Source organism: Gymnoscopelus braueri (genome assembly GCF_963280865.1).
Source record: "Gymnoscopelus braueri genome assembly, chromosome: 3".
In the NCBI taxonomy this organism is placed as follows: domain Eukaryota; kingdom Metazoa; phylum Chordata; class Actinopteri; order Myctophiformes; family Myctophidae; genus Gymnoscopelus; species Gymnoscopelus braueri.
The window spans coordinates 14,142,914-14,166,447 of NC_137612.1; the positions used below are offsets into that span (position 1 = coordinate 14,142,914).

Sequence of the window (23,534 nt, forward strand, 5' to 3'; positions counted from 1 at the left end):
GTATGAAAGGTTCCGGTTGAATTTTGATTGGATTTATTGACCAGGTTTACGGTTGTTGTTGTTTTTTTTTTATTACTTAGAATGGGTACGGTAAAAGGACTCATACCCGTATGTGTGAGGCTGTGTCTCTCCAGGTGGTAACGCTGGAAAAACCTCATGTCACACATGGAACAAGCGTACGGCTTCACCCCTATGCACACAGAGCATACAATTAGCAGCTATTCAATCTGGAGGAAATGGGAAACTCAATTGTTTTTGTTGAGTACAATTACAGAGATGTGTTTGTTGCCATTAAAAAAGTAATGTACTCATTTGCATGGGCATGTCTGGGAAAAAGTACAATACATATAGAAAACATGGCAACTGGTTATAAACTGGTCAATTTTTGTGTACTTCTTAATCCTTTTTCATTTTGACAATATTAAGAGGCAATGGGTGACTTTTGTAAGCAAACTTAGGTTGAGAGGTTGACTTACCCACAGTGCATATTATTCTTAAAACAATGAGAGACAAAGAATGTACTGTCAAAGGGCACAATGCACACACTGAACCTGTGCTAAAAAGACCTCATTCACAACTGTAGCTAGCAAAGCTATATGAAAAAAAGTCCTTTGATGTCCATGCATTGATTGTCTTAACAAAACCCATACTTACACTACATAGAACATTGAAATATTGCAAAAAAACTAAACAAAAAAACAACAAATATCATGTTTTCTGCAGCTTGTTATGTGCTAAGACAAATAGACCACCACCCTGTCTTTAAGTTCTTTGGTATTGGGGGACCGATGTGTAAATGAGAACTACTTTTTTATGGCCTTTTTTTGCTTTGTTGGAAATTACTGTCCAGAGACAAAATGAGCCCTGAGAACCTTTTTGTGTCCACTGGTTCCAAGTGTTAACAGACTACATGGTAGTCTTAGATTTTTATGTAATATGGGTACGGTTAGAGGACGCATACCCGTGTGAATGAGGCTGTGTCTCTCCAGGTGGTAACGCTGAATAAACCTCATGTCACATATGGCACAAGCATACGGCTTCTCCCCTAAACCGAAGAGCACCAGTTTTAGTGAAAGGTCCCCACAAGATACCACCAAATAAAGCTGTGAGGCACAAAAAGCTGATACCAAACAGGCTCTTAAAAAAGCAGGCCATTGCAAAAGAAAACAACCTACATGTCGTTCAAAACTTAAAAAATAAAAAATAAACCAGCTCTGAGGGCCTCCCGTCTACAAAAATGATTAATGTAATCTTTGCCATTTCAACACTTGTTAATGGACGCCCTATAATGGCTGCTGGGCCGTTCCTATGAGGGCAAATACCTGTATGAATGAGGATGTGTCTTTTCAGGTGGTATCCGCTCCTAAAGGCTCCGTAACAGTGATCGCAGATAAAGTTTTTCTGCACTTTGGACGCCGGGCCGTTCTCATCTGCACCTTGTGCCTGACGGCAGAGAAATAAATAAAGAGGTTCATGATTATTAAGGCTTTACAAATAATATTATGCAAGATTAAGGACTCCATACTAGTGTTGATTTTGACAGCAAATTTTTGATTTAGTTTTGGTCATAGTCTTTTGAATAAAATTCCATTTAGTTTTAGTCATATTTTAGTCACCTGAAATGTTTTAGTTTTTGTCTAGTTTCAGTCGACAAAATGTCATAAGGTTATAGTCGACTAAATCTACAGTTGATTTAGTCGACTAACATGTATTTTGGCGGTGCCTTGATGGCGTCGTAATGGCTGATTTTACACTCGGTTGCATGCTGAAAATAGCCGATCTACAAGCTCACAACGTTGTAGATCTGCTATTTTCAGCATGCACACCCTAGCGCAACCAAGCATAAAATGCAACATTTTAGTCTAGTTTTTATTTGTTGATGAAATTGTCAATATATTTAGTCTTAGTCGTCATAGCTTAGTTTTTATTTAGTTTTTTATTTAGTTTTCGGCAGTGAAAAAAGGTAGTCGACGAACATTTTTCGTCATAGTTTTAGTCGATGAAATCAACACTGCTCCATACTAAAATTCTAAAAAGACTTAGTCGAACATTATATCTTACTTGGAATATTTTATAAAAGATGTTTAATGGATGTCCCTTGTCAGCAAGATCGCTTTTAGGGGGGAAATAATTATTCACCTCAAGCCCATTTGGGAAGTATTCCATAGCTGTTGACAAAGAACTACAAGTTTAAAGTTCTTATAATTCGGCTGTACTTTACACACCTGTTATTAGCCTATGGCAGTGCACATCGGCATCATTTTTAACACAATTTAATCCGTTGACAAAACATCCCAGATGAAATATCAAGAGGTTTCTAAAGAAGGTTAGAGAATGTGGTCTAAATTGTACTACTTTTTAAACATCATCTTATTTTTCTTATTATTTCATTACAGTCCAGTATTATCTCCAATACCATCTTGCTGTATATTGTGTTCTGGTTATTAGCACACATTCTTGTGGAACATGCTACGACAGCACCTTTTCACTGCTTGCCTTTGTACGGTACCTGTGTGTGACAAATAAGGCCTCGTTTTTCGATTCTAAATGTCAGGGCAGCAGGCACATGGATTTTTCATGTGCCTGCAGCTTCCCCTTCATTTCAACAGCAGTGAGATTCCATTTCATGCAATGCTGTTCTATGTTCTATGTAAATACTTTATACATTTAAATACTTATGCACTTGTGCATCAGACTACGGACAAACTGTTGAAATTGGGAAATGTGAAAATCATTTAGAATTGACCAAGTCTGTGAAAAAAGCAATGCATTTGGGGTATTTAGAGGGGGAGAGCTGGTTTTGTTTAACCATTATTTGAATTATTTTCCTTGCTTTGAACAAAGGAAGAATTTGGTTATTCAAACTCTCATTTGTTCCTAACACACAATGGCAAAGGAAAAATGTGTGAATAAAAAGTGGGAGGAAAATAAATCTATATTTTATAATATTTGAATTGCAAAAAAACTAAGCTGCAGGCCTACTCAAAATTATGTCACGACTGAAAGGTTTTGTTGGGTCATCAAGTCCCAACCTTACGATGTTTAGGTATTGTCAGTCTAAATCTAAATATTCCTGCTGTTCAACTTTACAGCCAACCTGTTGAAGAAATTGCAGATTGAGGCTTTAACCTTTGCTTTTATTAAGTATCCGAGACCATTAGGGTTTAAGGAAGATGCTTCTCAACATGTATTAAATGTATTATGTGCTAGTTTGACCAATGCAAATACTCTTTAAAAAAAAAAAGGAGTAGTTCACCCAAAAACTGATTTATTTTCTATCAATTACACAACCCATTAAGCCTTGAATTCATGAATATTTTTTTCCGGTTTTGTCGCATTCCTGAGCCAATAATTTGATGACCAGCGGGCGGACCGGTAGGCAGTGGTTGTGGTAGGAGACACAAATACTACTTAGTGTCTCCTACCGGAATCGCTGCCGGTCATCAAATTATTGGCTTAGGAATGAGACAAAAACTAAATGAATTCCATGAATTCAAGTCTCCATGGGGTGACTAATCGATAGAGAAAAAAGTCATTTTCGGGGTGAACTACCCCTTTAATCTTAAAATAACTAATATCTATTATTACTGGGCTGGCTTGACTTTACAAGTCACATGGGTTATGAGCAGTGTTGCCACATTCTGTGAGAGAAACAAGCAACCAGGTCTAGGAAAACCAGCCCAAAAGAAGCGACCATGGGCCACATGAGTACTTTAACATATACAACAGCCATTTGAAAATAGCAGATCTACAAGCTCACGTAGATCAGCTATTTTCAAATAAAATCTTGCAGGGAAATTATAATAAGCAGATCTAGCAACCCTGGTTAGGAGTATGTCTGATGTACAGTATAGTAATGGTTGTGCACCGTGTTGCGTACCAGAATAGCCGATCTACAAGCTCACGTCGTGTCATGCCACGCTGTGAGCTTGTATATCAGACATTTTTCAGTGTGCGCAACCACGTATAATAAGTCATTCTTTAGCCCATTAAGACCTTGAGGCTGATTCTACAAAATGCTCTATCTATATCAGTGGTTCTCAAACCTTTTCCTGCCAAGGACCCCCAAATTGATGCACTTGGCCGCGGACTCCCATCTGAAAAAAGGAGTTTGTGCCAGGGACCCACCAGAAGAGAAGATTTGTGTTAAAATAGTTTCAAAATTACTCAAAAAAAATTGTTCCAAGCTCACAGCGCGGCTTGGAAGTGACACGCAGTGAGCTTGTATTATCTGCTATTTTTGAGAACCACTGTTCTAAATGCTAAGAGTTTTCTATAAAAAAACATTTCTTGCTATCTATATATCTATATAAAATCAAAAATAACAGATGCTTTCCCGGTTTTAATGGGTTAAAGAAAGGCCAATAAGAGACATGTTGGAATCCAAATGACTGAAATCAAATCGTGGCGACTGATAATTTTAACCCATTGAGGCCTGAGGTTCCGATTCTGCAAAATGTCTTCTAAATCCTAAACGGTTTTCTGAAAAACGTATGTTTCTATATCAGTGGTGCTCAAACTTTTTCATGTCAAGGACCCCCAAAATGATATGACTTTGGCCGCGGACCCCCATCTCAAAATATTTTGTTCCAGGGACCCCCCAGACGCAAAGATTTGAGTTAATGTTTGCTTTAAAATAATATATATATTCAAAGATTTGCACACATTTTCACGATTTTTCAAAAATAGCAGATCTACAAGCTCGTAGCACGGAACTCGGTGCCACGCTTCGAGCTTGTAGATCTGCTATTTTTGAATAGCCAAAGTGTAAAATAATGCTTTTTAGCTCAAATGAAAAAAAGTGACACAGATGCGTTCCAGGTCTTAATGGCTGAATCCTACCTCTGTGTGATTCGTTTCATGAGCTTATAAACAGTTCAAAGAATCACCTGCACTTCTAGTTTAATTAAAAAAAACGGCTATAGAGCTTTTTGCTGTACCAGGGAAACTGGGAATGCCACCTCTTTTTTGGATATTCAGTTACCTCATGAATCCCTTAAGACAACCCTGTACGGCCTCAAACAAATATATAGAACATCTTTACAAAAAGCTCGTCAAAATCTGGGTTCTTATATATTTCTTTCATCCGAGTATTGAGAAGTTTGAAACAATGGTTTCATTTGAAAACACACGTTACGTTCAAAGTTGTAAACATGTAAATACAATTCAAACAATCTTACATAATGACAGTACAGGGCAATAAAAACAATATCTTTCAACCTGCCATCCCTAATTAGGGCATGTCATCATAGGCAAATCCTTAAAAAAAAAATAGCAGATCTACAAGCTCACAACGCGATAGGGTTGTGAGCTGCCTTGTAGATGGGCTATTTTCACTATTTTTTAAAATCTTTTTTAATTTTTTTACCCATTAAGACCTGGAACGAATCTGTGTCACTTTAGATTTCTTTGGCTATTCAAAAATAGCAGATCTAGAAGCTCGAAGTGCCGCGTTACGAGCTTGTAGATCTGCTATTTCTGAAAAATCGTGAAAAAAACTGTTTTATATTTTTTTTTCAAAAAACTGTTAGGATTTAGAAAACATTTTAAGAATTGGACTCAGGCCTTAATGGGTTAAAGTATAAAATAGGTCTTAAGTGGTTAATGTTTTCTTTTTTACACCAACATGGCTATTTAAAAAAATAAAACAAACACAGCAAAAAGGGATTATAAGACCCACCCCCCTCCCCCTCATGTTACTGCTCCCCTCTCTCTTATGCACACAACTGCAGTTATTGTGCTCTTCTCTCTACGCGCTGCGCTCTCCCCTCCCCCTCTTTCCTCTCCAGAGATCCTCCACCCCCTCTCCACTTCTTCCCTGAACTCCTCCCCCCACCCCCACACAAACAAAATGTGCTCCTACACATGAAAGCTCCTAGTCAAGAGACACACAAAAGCTTATAAACGTCTCCTCGGTTTCACTAAAAAACAAAAAGAGAGACACGCATGTGGCGTTCCCCCTGTTCCCGTTTTTTTTTCCCACAATAAGGGGAAAACTAGCAGTTTTTTATCATATACCTAGGGCTAACTCTCTTTTTAAACAGCCATAGTGACTGACCTTCCCTCCCCTTCCTTCTTGTTCTCTCACTTTACAGGGCGTTCCTGACTTCCTGTTCTTTTTTTTCAGCTGCATGTCCTCGTTGGCCCTCATCTCCTTCTCGTCCAGTAGGCGGGGAGCTTGGAATTCACCTTCCTTCCGGATGAGCTGGTTATCCCCCAAAAAAGACACAGAAAGAGAGAGAGAGAAACTTGAGTCCATTTACAAGTTATGATTTCATGACGAGTTATCATTTAGAACAGTGGTTTTCAACCTTTTTCGTGTCAAGGACCCCCAAATTGACACATATTAGCCCACCGACCCCCATTTGAAAAGATATGCCAGGGACTCAGCCATTTTGATTTCTTGGGCGTCCCAATCTACACTGTATCATCATCATCATTAGTGTTCATTTTAGACACATAAGGGTCAATTTGGTTCTTAACTATTATATATATATATATATATATATATATATATATATATATATATATATATATATATATATATATATATATATATCCCCTGGAACCCCCTCTCAAGGACCACTGGTTGAGAACCACTGATTTAGAAAAATGTGAACAAGTACTAAACAAAAAGCACAGGTACAAAAGTACATTAAAGTATATGTTATATCAATGCATTAACATGGGTACAGGGTTTATTGCATATGAAGAAACAAATAAAAACATTGAGATCGAGCAGTATCAAGACTTAATTAAATATTCCTATTATTCCTAGAGACTTGGCCAGCAATGACAATAGTAAATGGTGTCATACTGATTAACCACTTTCAACCTGGTGTACCTATTTTAGGCATGTCATTTGTGCAATATAACAAAAAATAGCAGCTCTATAATAAGCTCACAGCGAGCTTGTTATGTAGATCAGCTATTTTCGCTAATTGTCATACGATGATGTATGCAGGGCTCAAGTGGTTATAAACACTCATTCAATTTTGGAGTTGATGCAACGAGTGCTTGTCGTTGCTAAGCAAAGCATATTAGGGATAGATCAGTACCACTCTTTATTTTAACCCATTTAGACCGGGAGAGTATGTGTGTCATTTTAGAGTTCTTTGGATATTCAAAAAATAACAGATATACTAGCTATGAGCTACTAGATCTACTATTTTTTAAAGATCGTGAAAATGTGTGCAAATCTTTGAATATATATTTTTTAAAGCAAACATTTTTGTTCCAGGGATCTCCAGAAGCAAAGATTTGAGTTATAAATACATGTATTCAAAGACTTTGCACAAAATGTTCAAGATTTTCCAAATAATAGCAGATCTACAAGCTTGTGGCTTGTGCTATTTTTTTGAATAGCCCAGTCATTTACAAAAAATCGTTAATGACACAGTCTGCGTTCCCGGTGTAAATTGAAAAATCACCACAAGTTATTTGAAACTATAAAATTCTATTCCAAGTCAATATTTCTGCTAAGAGCAGTCATTTCTCGTATGAGGCCAGAAGGTTACACCCTGACCCTTTACGATTAGAAATGCAAAATCTAATAACAAAACAAAAAAGATCAACAATTGTCATTTTATCAATTCTCCTCACCAGAGGTGGACAGCTCATTCCAGACGGGAGTATCATGTGGCTCTGGGGCCCGCGGTCGGGGCCTTCCCTCTGCGGCGGTCCGTGTGCGTGTGCGTGGCCGAGCGGCGCCATCATTTTCTTGGGTGGACCAGCCATGGAGCTGGCCTGCATCAGGGCCATACTGGAAAGGACAGCCTCACACCCAAGCAGCCCCGCCTGGAAATATATACACAGGAGAGGAGGATTTTAACAACATAAATAGGACCCCAGCCATAATAACCATACATTACAGGAACAAAAACAGGCTGTAATTTCAGACAGTATGCGTGTAAGCCATTAACCCATTAAGACCTGGATGGGGTTAATGGCTGGGATGGGGTCACTTTAGATTTCTTTGGCTATTCAAAAATAGCAGATATACAAGCTCATGGCGCGGCACCGACTGCCGCGCCATGAGCTTGTAGATCTGCTATTTTTGAAAAACCTTGAAAAAAAAATTTAGATTTTTTTCCAAAAACTGTTAGGATTTAGATTTTTTCTAAGAATCGCCTCAGGTCTTAAAGGGTTAACCATTCACACAGCATTTGACTACATCCAACAAAAACAACGACAACATCCTGAGTGACACATGACTGTAAATGTTAAATGTTTATTTATTGTAACCATAATTTTTTGGTGTTCTCAAAAAACAAACCCATTTCATATGGTCGCGGACTGAGCTGCTGGGCAGATGTGACATTGCTGTGGGAACGGTGTATGTGAACGCAGGGACAGGGGTGGGAGGGACAAGGTCATCCACAGATCCGTCAATCAGGATGGTCGGTCTGGTGGGAAGACACACCCACCTCACTCATCTAGCATTAAAACTGAAGGAAAAGGGAGGCAGGTGAATCAAACAGAAGAAGAAGAAAAAAAACATTGAAAGAATAAAACAATCACTGTGGTGGCCGGGCTAATCGCACTCCGAAAATAGCAAGCTCATGACGCACCTTGTGTGAGCTTGAAGATCGGTTATTTTTTGACGCACGATGCCGCCATATGATGGAGTATAAAATCACATTTTAAAGTTCCAATTATGGAACTTTTTTTTAGAAACTATTGGTCATTCTTCTCTATGGGCATTGCTCAGGTTATAGACATCAATTACATATTTTATCTATAAAACATCACTTCCCATCCATTTCCTACTACAAGCCCTCCATCACACGTAGGGCCCCATCTTCAAAAAAATGCATTAACTTTTTAGCCATGTTTTACTATTTTAAAAAAACACAAAAATGTTTTTCGAAGTACAAGCACACAACGTGTCGATGGGCTATTTTCACTATTTCAAACTGTTTTTCAAACTAGTAAAAAATGCCTAAAAGGTTTAGGTATGGGGGTAAGGCAACGTGCAAGACAGGGCCCTTAAACCCTCAAGGCTCTATACTAGGTACGCTAATATATCACTCTACAACCAGAACAAATCCCTTTGCAGAAAACAGCCTTTCCACAGGCTTACAACGTGGCGCGATCTTGTAGATCTGCAATTTTTTGCTGAACGTTCACACCCAGAATAGGGATGCTAGGATTCATGTTGTTAAAACTACCATTTCTTCTAAAGAACTATTCCCAAATATACAAGTAGATATCTGATTCTGATCTAAAACAAAGAAGAGCCTAGATTAGTGTAGTTGACATATATAGCCATCATCTTTCCAAAATCTAATTGACCTAGTAGCCAATATAGCTGCAAGTTATAGACTGGTTAATATTAGCTACCTGATCCAACTCTGGACTAGTTAACACAACCGCATGTGTTGGGAACAGAAATCCACAAAACAGCGTCAAACTGGACAAATTTAATTTTTTTAACGTAGTTTAAGCATTGGCATGCGATTATTTACTAAGCAAGATATGAGGAGACGACAGAAGTATTCCAGACAACAATCTTGAACAAATAATCCCTCCAAAATACAAATGAAATTCATAATCAATGTATATTTAAGGGTTAGAATTGACACCTTAGGCATTTAGCAGACAGCGAAGCGCAGGGTCAGATAATAAATAAATAATAATATTGGTTGCAATTATATTGTGAACTTAACACCTAGCAGTACAAATCATTAATAGTCCTATTCAAATTGGAGCATAATTATTAAAAAATTAAAAGCCGGAAAAATTATGAGCAACGTCAAACAGAAAAGCGTATATTAATTTCTGAACACTTGAAGATATGATTAAGTGTTTAATTAGTATTCTAAGGGCTGATTGGGGGAGGGGGTGAAAGCATCTGCTTGTAAACTGTAGATTTCAGGGTAAAAGGTATGAGGGGAACAACACAATCCAGTCCTAGTTTCCTACAACCCTCTGTGTACAATATGAACAAATAATGGCCTGTATGAACAGCAACATTTACCAAAGCATGGCTATAACATGGTCCATACACACTGTTATCATAATTCAGAGCAAATGTAATAGCAAGCAGGATTGTGTGTCCACAAACTGACACGGAACTGTTTCTGTGTGTGAAAAACGTGCCCCATAATTCACTGATATGCGTCTGTCATTAAATGTTTTGATGAATTGAGTACAAAGGACCCAAATAGAAACAAGCCATAGGCTTTCTTGGGTTTAAAATCCTCTTAGCAGACCTGGTATTTGAACTGCACTTTCCTGTGCTTTTTTTTGCAAACTGCTAATAAAGTATTCAATCAATCAGACCACAATGATCAATTAATGCATGTACAGGACCACAATGGAAACAAGACCTTAAGACTTTTTGTCTTATCCTTAAATTGTATAAAATTCTACCACTGTACTATCTTGCAAACTGTTAATCAAGTATTCAATCGTCTGCATCGTTAGGTTTGAGGAGGGCATTATTTATTACTGATCATTCTCTGATGCAAATCAAGATAAGGATGTCTTTATTTAGCGCGCTCTGACCCTCATTTGGTTGTTATTGTTTACACTGAGCAGAAAAACAAATGATCAACCATCACGTCAGTGTGCGATAGCTCCAGGTTGAGAGGGTTTCTCATTATTATGATTGAGGAGGGGCATCATTATTACTATTAATCCACGTTACACACACACACACACATCGCCACCGACCACCATAGTAACGTCACTGTTACCCCGTTACTACCATTTTGTTATCGTTGTGTAACGGCCCACAAGAAGATAAACACTTAGGTTTTAACGTCATAACAACTGGATGATTACACATTAATAACAAACAACAGTAGCACAATGCAGCTCGATATAACAACACGTATCGCGATAATATCGCGACAGACCCCAGACAAGAGGAGGAGGGCCTTTAGCCTGCAGCCTCAAAACGTTTATGAAAAAAAGACGTTTAATACTTTAGTTCGTGCGAAATAAAACGTCGCGTTTTAACCCGAATAAATAAAGTGTCGACGTGACTTTTCCCGATGAAAAACACGTCCTTATAACCGACCGTTATAACTGTTATAACCGAATAACAACCTGAAGCTCTTTATTTCCAGACGGACTAGGGGGCTAGCAGCCATCCTAAGCTAACGTGGCTAGCTGCCGCCCTCCCCCTCCCCCCATCGCCCCCCGCTCGCTCGAGCTCCAGCTCGCTCTAACCCTACAGGCTGCGTCGCGAGACGGTGCCTCGCGCCGCAGGAAAATAGCAGATCTGCAAGCTCTCAGCGGGCGGCGGACGCCACGCGCTGAGAGCTTGCAGATCTGCTATTTTGTCGTCGACGACGAAGAAGTGAGCTTCACCGTAGAAAAAAAAATAGAAAAAAAAAATCTACCCCAATGTTGTCCTGCCCACGCGCCTGTTTTTATTTGTTCTATTCTAAATACGTTATCGATTAAAACGGCGTTAAGAAATACGTAAATAAATATATATTCGGTGCTCGCGCTACCTTTTATGTGCAGGAAAGAATACAGAAAAGCAGCCGAACCTGGAGGTTTGGATTCGACGATAAAGACATTCTAATGGCGTCTCCCTCCTCCTCTCCTCTCCCTCCACCGCCCCACTACCAGGGATGCCAGGTTTAGCGAGAGAAATAAGCCCATATGAAGCAACTAGCGAGGGCCACATGAGCACTTATAGTATGATGTTTTTGTATATTAGTATTGTATATTTGTCTGTCATTAATGTTTCGATGAATTGAGTACAAAGGAGGACCCCAATGGAAGTGCTTTCTTGGGTTTAAAATCCTCTTAACAGACCTCGTATTGAACTGTACTTTCCTGTCCTTTTTTTGCACACTGCTAATTAAGTATTCAATCAATCAAAAAAATTAATTATATGCACCAGCTATTTAAAAAAAAAGTTAAATAAAATGTGGAATATTTGGAGTATGTTTTTTGGAACATTCTAACAAAAACAAATGCTCCCCTGGGCACAAAACATTTATGAAAATATTGAAGAACCACTGGTGGGGAAACAATCCTAAATAAACAACTACATTAAGAAACAATCCCCAAAAAACACAACCCTCAACTACCAATATCTACAAGCAACTTTACAGAAAAACAACAAGCCCATCAAAGTCGCTTATAACAAGCAGACATGGCAACACTAGCCCAGAACGTTAGCTTTAGCCTGTTAGCTTTGCGTCGGCTAACGTTGACGTTGAAAGAAACACAAGCAGCTAAAAGAAGAGAAGAAAAAAAAGCCTCTTTGTAAACCTTCTTACCGCTTCACCGTGCCAACGGAACTTTAAAAAACATCATAAAACACATCTCCGTCATCCTCCAACAACAATAACAACAAAACGTATTAATTCTCGACGGAAAAACATGCGAACGAGGCTTTTATTTATCTTACCTTTAGGATTCACTGTCTCTCTCTCTCTCCCCGTCGCTCGAGCCCCCTCTCTCTCTCTAGCTCTATGTCTCTCTCCCTCTCTCTCTTTCTCTAGCTCTAGGTCTCTCTCCCTCTCTCTCTCTCTCTCGTCTAGTTTACAAACACAGGAAACGCCACAGGATGTAACCTCCTCCCCCCACGCGCGTGCACAAGCGCGCCCCAGTGTGCACACACACACACACACACACACACACACACACACACACACACACACACACACACACACACACACACACACACACACACACACACACACCCTTTGAAGAGAACCTTAGAGATGAACAGGGTCTTCATCACAATAACAATGTCTATCAGAGCTACAATGAGATGAGAATCATCAGGATCAAATGCATTGACTGGCTCTAATAAAATGAGCTCTGCTGTTCTTTTGTGTCTGATATCAATAATAAGGAGGCCTAACTATCTGTCTAATAAAGCAGTGGGTTTCAACCTTTTTCGCGTCAAGGACCCCCAAATTGACACATATTAGCCCACGGACCCCCATTTGAAAAGATATGCCAGGGACTCAACCATTTTGATTTCTTGGGGGTCCCAATCTACACTGCACATGATTGATTGATGTACTTACTATTTAGTAAGACATGAGAACATCAGTACATGGAAGTACAAATTCACAATACAAGGTCTACTAAACTGGAAGACTCATTAAGCACTGAGCTTGTTTAAAATGAGATCCCCATGCACACAAATCATGATGACATAAGGGACAGACAGATATACACACTACTATATAGAACATCATACAATCAGCTTACAGGTTACTGGTATGAAAGGTAAAAAATATGTACAATGCACGATTCATTTATCGTTGTGCATGTGTCATTCTGTCTGTGATATGGACCTTGAGGCTGAAATAAAGATTGAATTGAATTGAATACACTGTGTCGTCATTTAACTCTGAGAGTGTACAATTGGAACCAAATGGACCCGTTATGGTCCATTTGGTTCCATTTGTACACTCTCAGAGTTACAGACACTGACACATAAAGGTCAATTTGGTTCCTATTAATATTAACCCGGGGTCTTCAGCTCTGCAGGTCTTTTGCAGGGTCGCTACACTATATAGAATGTGCCATAAAATGTCTGTCTGTCTGTCTGTCTGTCTGTCTGTCTGTCTGTCTGTCTGTCTGTCTAAATTATCTATCCATCCATCCATATCTATGTCTGTTTTTTGATTGATTGATTGATTGATTGAATACTTTGTTAACAGTTTGCAAGATAGTACAGTGGTACAACTACCACAATGATGGTAAAAGTCCCTTGTTTCCATCTGTCTGTCTGTCTGTCCGTCCGTCCGTCCGTCCTCAAGATTCAAGAGGGTTTATTTATCACTCTGACTGTGCTAAAATAATTACAATATTATAACAAGATAATTATGAGAGTTGGCTAATACTGGACAGAGGATATAATGACAAATATGAAAATAAAGAACAGGTCGAGAAAGACAGACAGGTAAGGGTGAAACCCCTTTACAGCCACGTGGAATGTGCAGAATATGGGGTAGACTAATTTAGTAGTCGTATATTATTCCCCTGCAGGGGTAGGTAACCTTAGGCACGGGTGCCAACATTGGCACAGGGGAGGGCAATCACTGGCATACTGGTATAAGTGTGAGAGAGAGAAGTTTTGGTTTAAAATGAAATATAAAAAAATGATGTAGTCAATTAAATCAAGTCCCCTCACAAATGTATGCAAATTACACCCTGCATATAATTCTACATTCATTCAAACTGAACTCTGACTGGGGAGGGAGTCTTGGAGATAGGTGGATTATTGCTCTGAGTCTAGTGATCATTACAATGTCCTGATGTGAAAGAAAATAGTTCTGAGGAAGAAGAAAAAAAGGTTTAAACATGGCACTTCATGTCAAAAAGGTTGCCGACCTCTGCTGTAGCCCATAATGTGCAATAAAAGGTATAAAATCTATCTGTCTGTTTCAACTTGCAAATGACTCTTGAGTCTTGAGCGCAAAGAGATGGAGAGAAGGGAGGGCTGTAATGTTCCGCCAAAAACAACTAGTACATCTAAGAAATCATATTCAAGCCAGAACATTTGTAATAACTAGTTTCAGGGCCCAAGAAATCTCCCTGTCACATTTTTGACTGCATGTCAGTTAGCTGCATCTGCTTCTGAAAAATGATTAATGAAACATAAAGTATTTATCCTCAAGGACAAGCGCTCAATGGAATGAGAAGAACCTGAATCCAAATGCAGCTTGAAATTAAAATGTCACCATTAACAGTTTCTTTAAGAGGCTCTGCACTGCTGTTCTTATGTGTCTGATATTAAGGTTCTATCTATTTATCTCAGCTTATGCTTTTCAAATGACTCAGTCCCATGGCAGCTAACAGACTGAGTAAAGGAAGGAAGGATGGTAACGTTATGCCGAAAACAACCAACCGCAAATTTTAGACATGTCTCCAACATTCTTCTGTATCACCAAATAGGTTCTACTCTGCTCTACTTTTGATTCCTGTTAGTACGCTAGAATTATATTTAGGCTTATATGTTGGTCAGTTATAATCACTGCAACAAACAGTGACAGGGTGGAAGTTGTTGCGTTGTTTGGAGCAGTATAGTTCTCAAATGTTTTTGTGCCAAGGAATCCCAAATTTATATTTTTCGACCGCAGACCCCTATCTGAAACATCAGTTTTGTGCCCAGGGACCCCCAGAAAAGAAGATTTGGGGTTAAGAAAAGTTTAAAAAAAAATTCAAACACTTCAAGTATACTCAAAAATGTAAAAATAAATACAAATAATTGCAGATGTACAAGCTGTACGAGCTTGTATATCTGATATCTTTGCATAGCCAAAGTATAAATATGGATAAAACGGGTTAAAATGATTGTGATGTTGTATTCACAAATTTTGCTGGGGACCCCCTGGAACTCCCTCAAGGACCCCTGGGGTCAGCCGGACCCCACTTTGGAAACCAACTGGTTTAGAGGCCCCTGGATGTGTGATTCAAATTAGGGGCAGATTCGGTGCTGCGTTCATGATTTGTGGCAGTTTTTGCAAAAGGTAAACAAAAGATTTTCAATGTGTTGCCAGGACGGGAGTTACAGGAACTGTATGATCTCATTATAGATATATATTATATATTATACCTGCCAACACTTTAGCAACATCTGTTACTCTTTTATGATTTATGACTCTGTAGAGTCAGAAGCTTGTTCAGACAGAAATGTTCATGTGTTTGTATCTCGTTAATATGAAGGTAAATGCGTGACGTGTGGACAGTCCCATGTAGAGCTTAAAGCCTCCCTAATCCCTATGTAACTCTTTTTTAATGAATAAAATGTAATTTTGTCCAATCTGTATGGTAGAGTTAGTATATTAATACAATATCACTTAATTAGGGTGGTTACATTTTGTCTCCCTGCATGCTCTTCTATTGAGACATTTATATCGTGTCAAAGGTCATGTCTCACCTAGACACAGGATCTGACAATTCTTTTTAGCTGATGGTCAAGAATTCAATTTATCCCCTGAGAAAACAGGCAGGCTCTATTAGCTCAATGGTAAATGTCAGTACTTGAGCAGGAAACCAGGTTCAAATCCGGGGTAGAAGAGGAAAGTTACATAGTGCTGCTTTAAAGAGACACTATATCCGTGGTTTTACTCACTGAAGGTAAATTATTTGAATTAATAATAATAATACATTTTATTTACAAAGCACACAACTAAGTGCTTTATAATAAACGGAAGAAAAAATACACAATAACGTATCAAATGTAAAGTGCAGTGAGAAACAAGAAAAACATTAAGAATCAAACAATAAAATCACAAAATAATTTTTTTATAAAAAAATAAAGTAAGTTGTAACTTATAAGAAGGTATTCAATAGAAGACGCTGATTTATTTATCAAGCCTGCATGAGCTCCTCAGGCATGGTACATCACTGGTCTGTTTCAAAATGTGTGTTTGTACATATAGTGTTTGTATTTGTTGATGACATGTATTATTGTGTACATTTGTTGTACTATGTTGATGAATTTAGTACATAGGACCACAATGTCCCCAGGACCTTTTTGTGTTATCGTTTTAGCCTTAATGTCTGACTGTACCATGTGCTGTTTACATTTCTGACTAATAAAGTATTCAATCAAACAAAAAAAACGACATTCCAGAGACAAAGAGCCCTGAAAGAAAATGTTAACTCAGTCAGACCCAGTGCAGATTTATGGTGTCAGACTATATAAGTCTATTTATTTGTATTTGATCTTCATTCTTGTATCTCTACTCTTACATGTACCTGTAGGCTACCTATATCCTGTGTTTCACGCTTTACTGTTGTTGCTGCTACGACGCCTGGGGTTTCCCCATGGGGAGCAATAAAGGTTTATGTTATTATCGTCTCTGTCGGGTATAGAAACCTCATTTGCCCAAAAACGGTTACTTTTCAAGATTCAAATTCAAAAGCATCAAAAGTAGCAGATCTACAAGCTTGCAGATCTGCTACTTTTTATGCTTTTGTGTGACGCTGTAGTATGATAAAGTAGGGCATTCATTTAATGAAAAAACGAAACAAATTTGAATATGGAGATACGCAACGTTATGTTATGTTATGTTATGTTATGTTATCTATATTATCTTAAAGGGACAGTCACCAGTGACGGCTCCAAGGGGGACTAGGGGGGGGCTTCAGCCCCCCTGGTGAAGGCTTAGCCCCCCCTAAGCCCTCCCTCCCCACAAACCCAATTGTGAAGAAAAATATTTATGGAATAAATAAATGAAATATATATAAATGTGACAATTGACTGACTTTTATGTAAACCATACTATAAAATCATACTCATGGATCATTGAATCTCGTTTGTCGTATTAGTATTATTCATTATTGCTTGTTGACAAAATTCATTAGCCCGTGCTCTAAAAAAGACAGCCCCACCCCCCCCCCCATAGCCCCCCCATGCAGTCACAATTCTCTGGAGCCGTCACTGACATTAACCCAGCTCTACTCAGGCTCTACTCAGGTTCCTCTCCACCCAAGGACCTCAGGCTGTACACAGGTGTGTAAGGGGTTAAGCACTCGCATAATTAAAGGTCAGGTCCTAAAAAAAGAATCAGTAAAATCTTCAAATTAATCCTAGAACAGACAGCCAACCAGTGTCATTCTCTTCTCCTTGTTTTGGTTAAAAGTCTAGCAGTAGTGTGTAGCCTATTAAGTTTTTGTATTTCTTTAATTACATTTCTTTAATGTAATGACATTGCATTAGTCAAGGTGCAAAGAAATAACAACACAATTATTGTATTCAAAATTGAGTTTGATGTTACTATATATAGCATGTCTTAACATTTATAATTGTCTAGCTATAACAGAAAAATGGGATCAAAAAAAAAAGTGTAATTACTTTAATGGAAAAAAGCCTCTAGAATTTAGAAAGCATTAAGTATATTTTAGAGTAAAGAATCCACTCCCCGTGGAAGCACACCCACAACACATCAAACAGATGTGGTGTGTTTACTGTTTAAATAGTGTGATTTTATTTTGGATTGAAATGTTGTCACATCAGTCAGTCAGTCAGTCAGTCAGTCAGTCAGTCAGTCAGTCAGTCAGTCAGTCAGTCAGCATTCAGGGCAGACATACTTACCAAGCCAGTATTACCACTCTGTCACCCAGAAACTCTGCTACAGGTTTTGCACTTTTAGCGGGTGGAGAGTGGAGAGGGCCCATGGGCTTGCTATGCAGAATCTGGATTGTAAAACAATATGTGGCGCACGATGCCTCATGAATGCACAATAAAGTTTTTCACTTGAAAAAAACTGTTGTCAGTCAGTCAGTCAGTCAGTCAGTCAGTCAGTCAGTCAGTCAGTCAGTCAGTCAGTCAGTCAGTCAGTCAGTTGTACAAAGAGCCTCTCACTATGTTTGTTTGTTTGTTTGTTTGTTTGTTTGTTTGTTTGTTTGTTTGCTTACTTGTTTGTTTGTTTGCTTACTTGTTTGCTTGCCTTCTATTTACACGTCTTCTTTAATGGCCATCTTAATGAAACCTATTTGATATTATATAGGTCAGTGTTTGTCAAAGTGTGGTCCAGGGGCCCTCAGGGTTAGGGTTCCAAATGTATACCCTACTATATTGTAGTTACAGGTCTCTACTACTGATATAGGTTATCAAGTAGTAGTACACAGTCAGTTATGTAACAGGTGGGTTTGTTAATAGTAAATCATTACATTTCGACAGAGAGGCATCAGGGAATCCATTTCCTATTTCTGCTTTGCTTTTGTGCCTGCTTCTTTGTGGGTGTGTGAGCCCCCCCCCCCACACACACACAATGTCCCAGGTATACAGGGAAATGCAATACCTAAGGTAATTGGTGCAGAAAAACCACATGACCTGCGTCTTCCACTCCCATGACACCTTTGTGCTCAGCGCTCAGTGCCTGCACAGACACAGGGCAGAAGGTACAAGGCAGGAGGACGGAGTGTCAGGTGTCTGAAGGTTTCAACAAGACCAGTGACTCATCGGAAGTGCTTTACAGGTAAGAAACAGAAACAGAAACATATTTAGATAAAGAGTATGCGAAAAAGGTATTTTCTTTTACATACTTTGTAAAACTGTAGAAAAAAGTAGTACATGTGAACCTGTGTTATTATGTGTATGTTATGTGGGGTTAGCCTGGCCCGGTATGAGGGATTGAGTTTCCTTCTAGGTGTGTTCCTCATGCCTCCTTCTATAGCTCTCTCCCCATCTTTATCCAGACTTAAACCCTATAAGAACACTTTTGTAATGTGACTCTGTCATTAGTAAGACATGTCCAAGACGGAGCTGTGGGCTGAACATTGCAAAAGACTTCAAATTACACAGATCAGATGGTTACTGTAAAATGTAACTCTTATATAACAGTAGCAGCTAATAAGAGCCATATCTGGGTCTGTATTTACTACAGAACGACAACTGCCCCCGTCATTAGGCCTACGGTACGTACGTATGTCTGCTGTTGTTCAGATAACATGTACTGTAGGCTACTACTCACCATTAGGCAGAACGTGAGGCCCAAGTCATCAAGATAAGTGACTGTCCCTGGTTATTTATGGCACTGGCTCAGTTACAATAGTGATTTTCCAGTTTTTCTGCATGTTGTGTTCCACTATAAATGCCTTTTCTTTTCGTGACTTAGGTATTTACAGCCATTTAGACAAAACCCTTACGTCAATCATGTTGTGCTGTGCTGTGCAATGTCTGGCTTTGTTGTGGTAACAGGTTGCTAGGGAGAAACTTGGCTAAATGTGCGGTTCAAAGTTCAGTTTGCTCTCTGTTGAAGTACATTTACCGTCCTGTTTGTGCTGTCCTGGAATTGATAAAGCATTGCCGTAGGAAAGGCACACAATGATGTGAAAATCGAATTGTTTCTTGATAGTTTTTACATTACTAAGCTAAATTATTTACTGAAGGGCGTATTATTTTATTTGGCTTACAAGCCCCTAAACAGCCAACCTTTTAACACAAACTGCTTTAAATATCCATAGACATGCATTCAGAACATTTCAACTAATTTTGTATTTATTTGTTGTTTCAAAATGATGAGAAACAGAGGATGAAGAGACAATGAAATGGTGTCTGGCTATAAGGGCGTGTGGTTGTGGTGATGGAGAGGCGCTAATGAGAATATAGTTGTTTAAAAACAAAGGGGATTTGATGTTAGGCCTGTTGTCAACACAGAAAGGGACAGAAAATTGAATAATAGTTTTAAGCATATGTTACAGCGAGCTCCATTATTTCGGAAAGCTGTGGTTGTTGCCAAAACAGTTTGGTTGCATAATACACAATTCTCCAGCACATAATTAAAAGAGGCAAGAAACACTGATATAAGACCTCGGGATATGAATAATAATTTCTGAGCTACTCTGTAACCTGCAGGGTGGCAGCAACTCAAGGTCATTGAGACCCAATCTGTTTGTGTTACTGATTGTTGACAGATGGGAGGAGATGGCTGGCTATATCAGGTCATTTTAAACCTGTTTAAAATAGTTAGATATCGTGTCTCTAACTGAAAAACTATGACTGTGCTACTGGCACTGTTTGTGTTTACACACTGGTTAATTTGGAGTGAAAACATTCTCCATTGTTAACTCAAGTGACAACATTTGATACAAACACTGACACTGCATGACACTAAGGGTGCGGTCACACCAAACTTTGATTCTGCCTATGAGGCGGATTCTGACAATGCTTTTCAATGGGAACGGAGCGATTTGTTGCCATTCGTGTATTTCCGCAGAAAACCCCGCTCCTTTCCCTTTGAAAAGCATTGGCAGAATCCGCTGCATAGGCAGAATTAAAGTTCGGTGTGACCTAGCCCTAAAGCATGACAGTCATGGCGCAACTTGTTCCTGGTTTTTGAAATTTCTCCATTTACAACCCGTACATCTACATTAACGTTCAGATTTCAAATATAAAGTGCTGACCCCACGGCCATGGATGTAACGAGTTGAAACGCTCGGGTCTAAGTAGCCGTATCTTCCGTATTATTCAATAAAAAGCATTTTAATTAGATCGCCGGCCATTTTCTCATAGACTTATAATGTATCTGAGTGCAATACACCGATAGGGTCGCATAGTTGAAAGCATATGAAGGAAATTTCTAGAAAATGGCCACCGTTCGGATTAAAATGCTTTTTATTGAACAATACGGAAGATACGGGTACTTAGACCCAGGTGTTTTAACTTGATACATCCATGGCCGGGGGGTCAGCACTTTATATATGAAATCTGAACGTTTATGTAGTAAATGGAGAAATTTCTAAAAACAGGAACAAGTTGCGCCATGACGCTTGTGACAGACGAGCGCCATGTAAACCATGGCTAGGTGTGACCGTACCTTAAAGCCAAGATTTGTTTCACTTTCAGTTAGAGTTACAGTTTACGGTTTAGTTATCCAAATTTCACAACTGCTCAAACTCAAAGAATATTTGCATAAAGCTGGATTTTCTGTGTTCAAAAATCCGGACTGGACTCTTAAAGTAAATGAAATATAACTAAAGTGAAAATCTTCTTGTAATAGAACTTGATGTCATGTTATTCATGCCCTGTGAAGAGGTCTGCCAATGTTTGTGAACCACTTCTAAAACTATCCAAAGAACTCAGAGAACCTTATGCGCCATATTACACAATTAGATGTGGTTACATAAGTGTAAACAATTGGTAGATGTTTATCAGTGAATTGAAGGTGATGTGAAACCACCTGCTTGGGAAAGATTCATCTGATTGCAGAGAAAGATATCTGAGCTGTGTTTACTGCCAGCTTTTATGCAATAACTAAATAACTAAATACAAATTCTATTGCATTTTTTTGCAATGCTAAACAAGCTACAGCTACAGCTTCCATTGCCTATACATAAACAATGTTTATGTCTTGGCATGGCCAAGGAATATGCAGAATCTATCCACAAGTTTCCTAGGGCATTATGGGCATCACTTCCTGTCGATTTATAATAATAGATTAATATGAATGGGGGCAGGAAGAGCAGGAACCGGAAGGTTCTCGGTTAAATCCTTGAGCAATACACTGAACCCCTAACTGCGGCTTGCGTGGTTGCCTCTGCCGTCAGTGTGTGAATGTGTGACTGATAGTAATGCACATTTCTTTGGGCTATAGCAGATAGAATAGCAGATATACAAGCTCATAGCGCTATGAGCTTGTAGATCTGCTATTTTTTGAAAAATCGTGGAAATTTGTGCTTCTTGGGGGGACACTGGAACAAAACATTTTGAGATGGGGGTCCGTGGCCAAATACATATCTAAAAATGTTTTCTAAATCCTAACAGTATGTTGCTATATCAGTGGTGCTCCAACTTTTCCATGTCAAGGACCCCCCAAAATGATATGTAATTGGCCACAGACCCCCATCTCAAACTATGTTGTTCCAGGGACCCCCAGAAGCACAGATCGGAGTTAAAAATGTTCGCTTTAAAACACATATATACAAAGGTTTTCAAAAATGTTCCAATTTTTTTCAAGAAATAGCCAACTAAATCTAAAATGACACAGATGCGTTCCCAGATTGAAGTGGTTAAATTCATCAAGTTTATGGCATGTGAGGTGAATGAGAGCCCGTTTCTATTTGACATGTGATGACCCACATCCTTTATCCACCTGTTTCCGCGGGAATTTACTGGGGCACAGGCCCTATGCACAGGCCTGGTGGTGGGGGACATATCCGGCGGAGGCATATGCAGTGGTGTAAAGTAACTAAGTACATTTACTCAAGTACTGTACTGTAAGTACAATTTTGAGATATTTGTACTTTACTTGAGTATTTTCAATTTCCAATACTTCTACTTCTACTCCACTACATCTCGGAGGCAAATATTGTACTTTTACTCCACTACAATTATTTGAAAACTTTAGTTACTAGTTACTTTGCAGATATAAATTATTACATTATAAACCGAGGCTATTTGAAAATAGCCGATCTACAAGCTCACAACGCGTCGCATCGCGACGTGTTGTGAGCTTGTAGATCTGCTATTTTCAAACATTTTTGTACTTTTACTTTTGGTACTTTAAGTACATTTTGATACCAATACTTTTGTACTTTTGTAAGTAAATTTTGAATTCCGGACTTTTACTTGTAACAGAGTACTTCTACATTGCAGTATTGATACTTTTGAGTACTTTTTCCACCACTGCGCATATGTATAGCCTACAACCGGAACTGACGCCCACTCTCTGCTGGAAACTTGTGGATAGCCTATAATTTGAGGCTGCCCTCCTAGGGCATGATGGGCAATATTTTTTATATTATGTCGCTATCGTGATTTGAGACCTAGCTACTGTCTATGATTATAGACATCGTAGTATGATGATATGACTTGAGTGTTTGTCCTTTCCTGGTTTGAAAGGCTGCATTACAGTAAAGTGATGTCATGTTCTGAACTTACCTGACTGGTCTAGCTGTTCTACTATACCTGCCTTTACTCACTTAGGTATTATATAGTTACTATTAGGCACTATTACTGATGATTATTTATTTACAACAATGTCTCATTGTGCAAATATTTTGTGAAAGTCATCCCCACTATATCGTCACAAATTGATATCAAGGTATCAGTAAACAAATATATAATATTGTGATATTTGATTTTGTCCAAACCA

General features: G+C 38.7%; 2 protein-coding genes across 41 annotated transcripts in view; one reads left to right on the forward strand and one right to left on the reverse strand.

The window, feature by feature from the left end:
- znf740a (zinc finger protein 740a) overlaps positions 1 to 12,487 on the reverse strand; it is a 34,832-nt gene extending 22,345 nt beyond the window's left edge. For 30 of the 40 annotated variants that reach the window (XM_080424581.1, XM_080424579.1, XM_080424574.1 and 27 more), the window contains exons 1-8: positions 12,377 to 12,487; positions 8,276 to 8,447; positions 7,603 to 7,797; positions 6,089 to 6,205; positions 4,047 to 4,097; positions 1,323 to 1,443; positions 962 to 1,045; positions 107 to 190 (exon numbers count right to left, since the gene is read on the reverse strand). In XM_080424581.1, the coding sequence (XP_080280707.1) occupies positions 107 to 190; positions 962 to 1,045; positions 1,323 to 1,443; positions 4,047 to 4,097; positions 6,089 to 6,205; positions 7,603 to 7,797; positions 8,276 to 8,320 (697 nt within the window). In that variant the 5' untranslated portion in view covers positions 8,321 to 8,447; positions 12,377 to 12,487. Of the gene's footprint in view, positions 1 to 106; positions 191 to 961; positions 1,046 to 1,322; positions 1,444 to 4,046; positions 4,098 to 6,088; positions 6,206 to 7,602; positions 7,798 to 8,275; positions 8,448 to 11,465; positions 11,577 to 12,245 lie in introns of those variants that run through there. The other 10 variants (XM_080424563.1, XM_080424589.1, XM_080424578.1 and 7 more) reach the window with 8 other exon arrangements.
- Positions 12,488 to 18,805: 6,318 nt separating this feature from the next.
- Positions 18,806 to 23,534, forward strand: part of LOC308080994 (LIM domain and actin-binding protein 1-like) — a 34,983-nt gene continuing 30,254 nt past the window's right edge. Inside the window, exon 1 of the mRNA XM_080423123.1 lies at positions 18,806 to 18,917. The gene's annotated coding sequence lies outside the window, so the exon portion shown is untranslated. The remainder of the gene's footprint in view (positions 18,918 to 23,534) is intronic.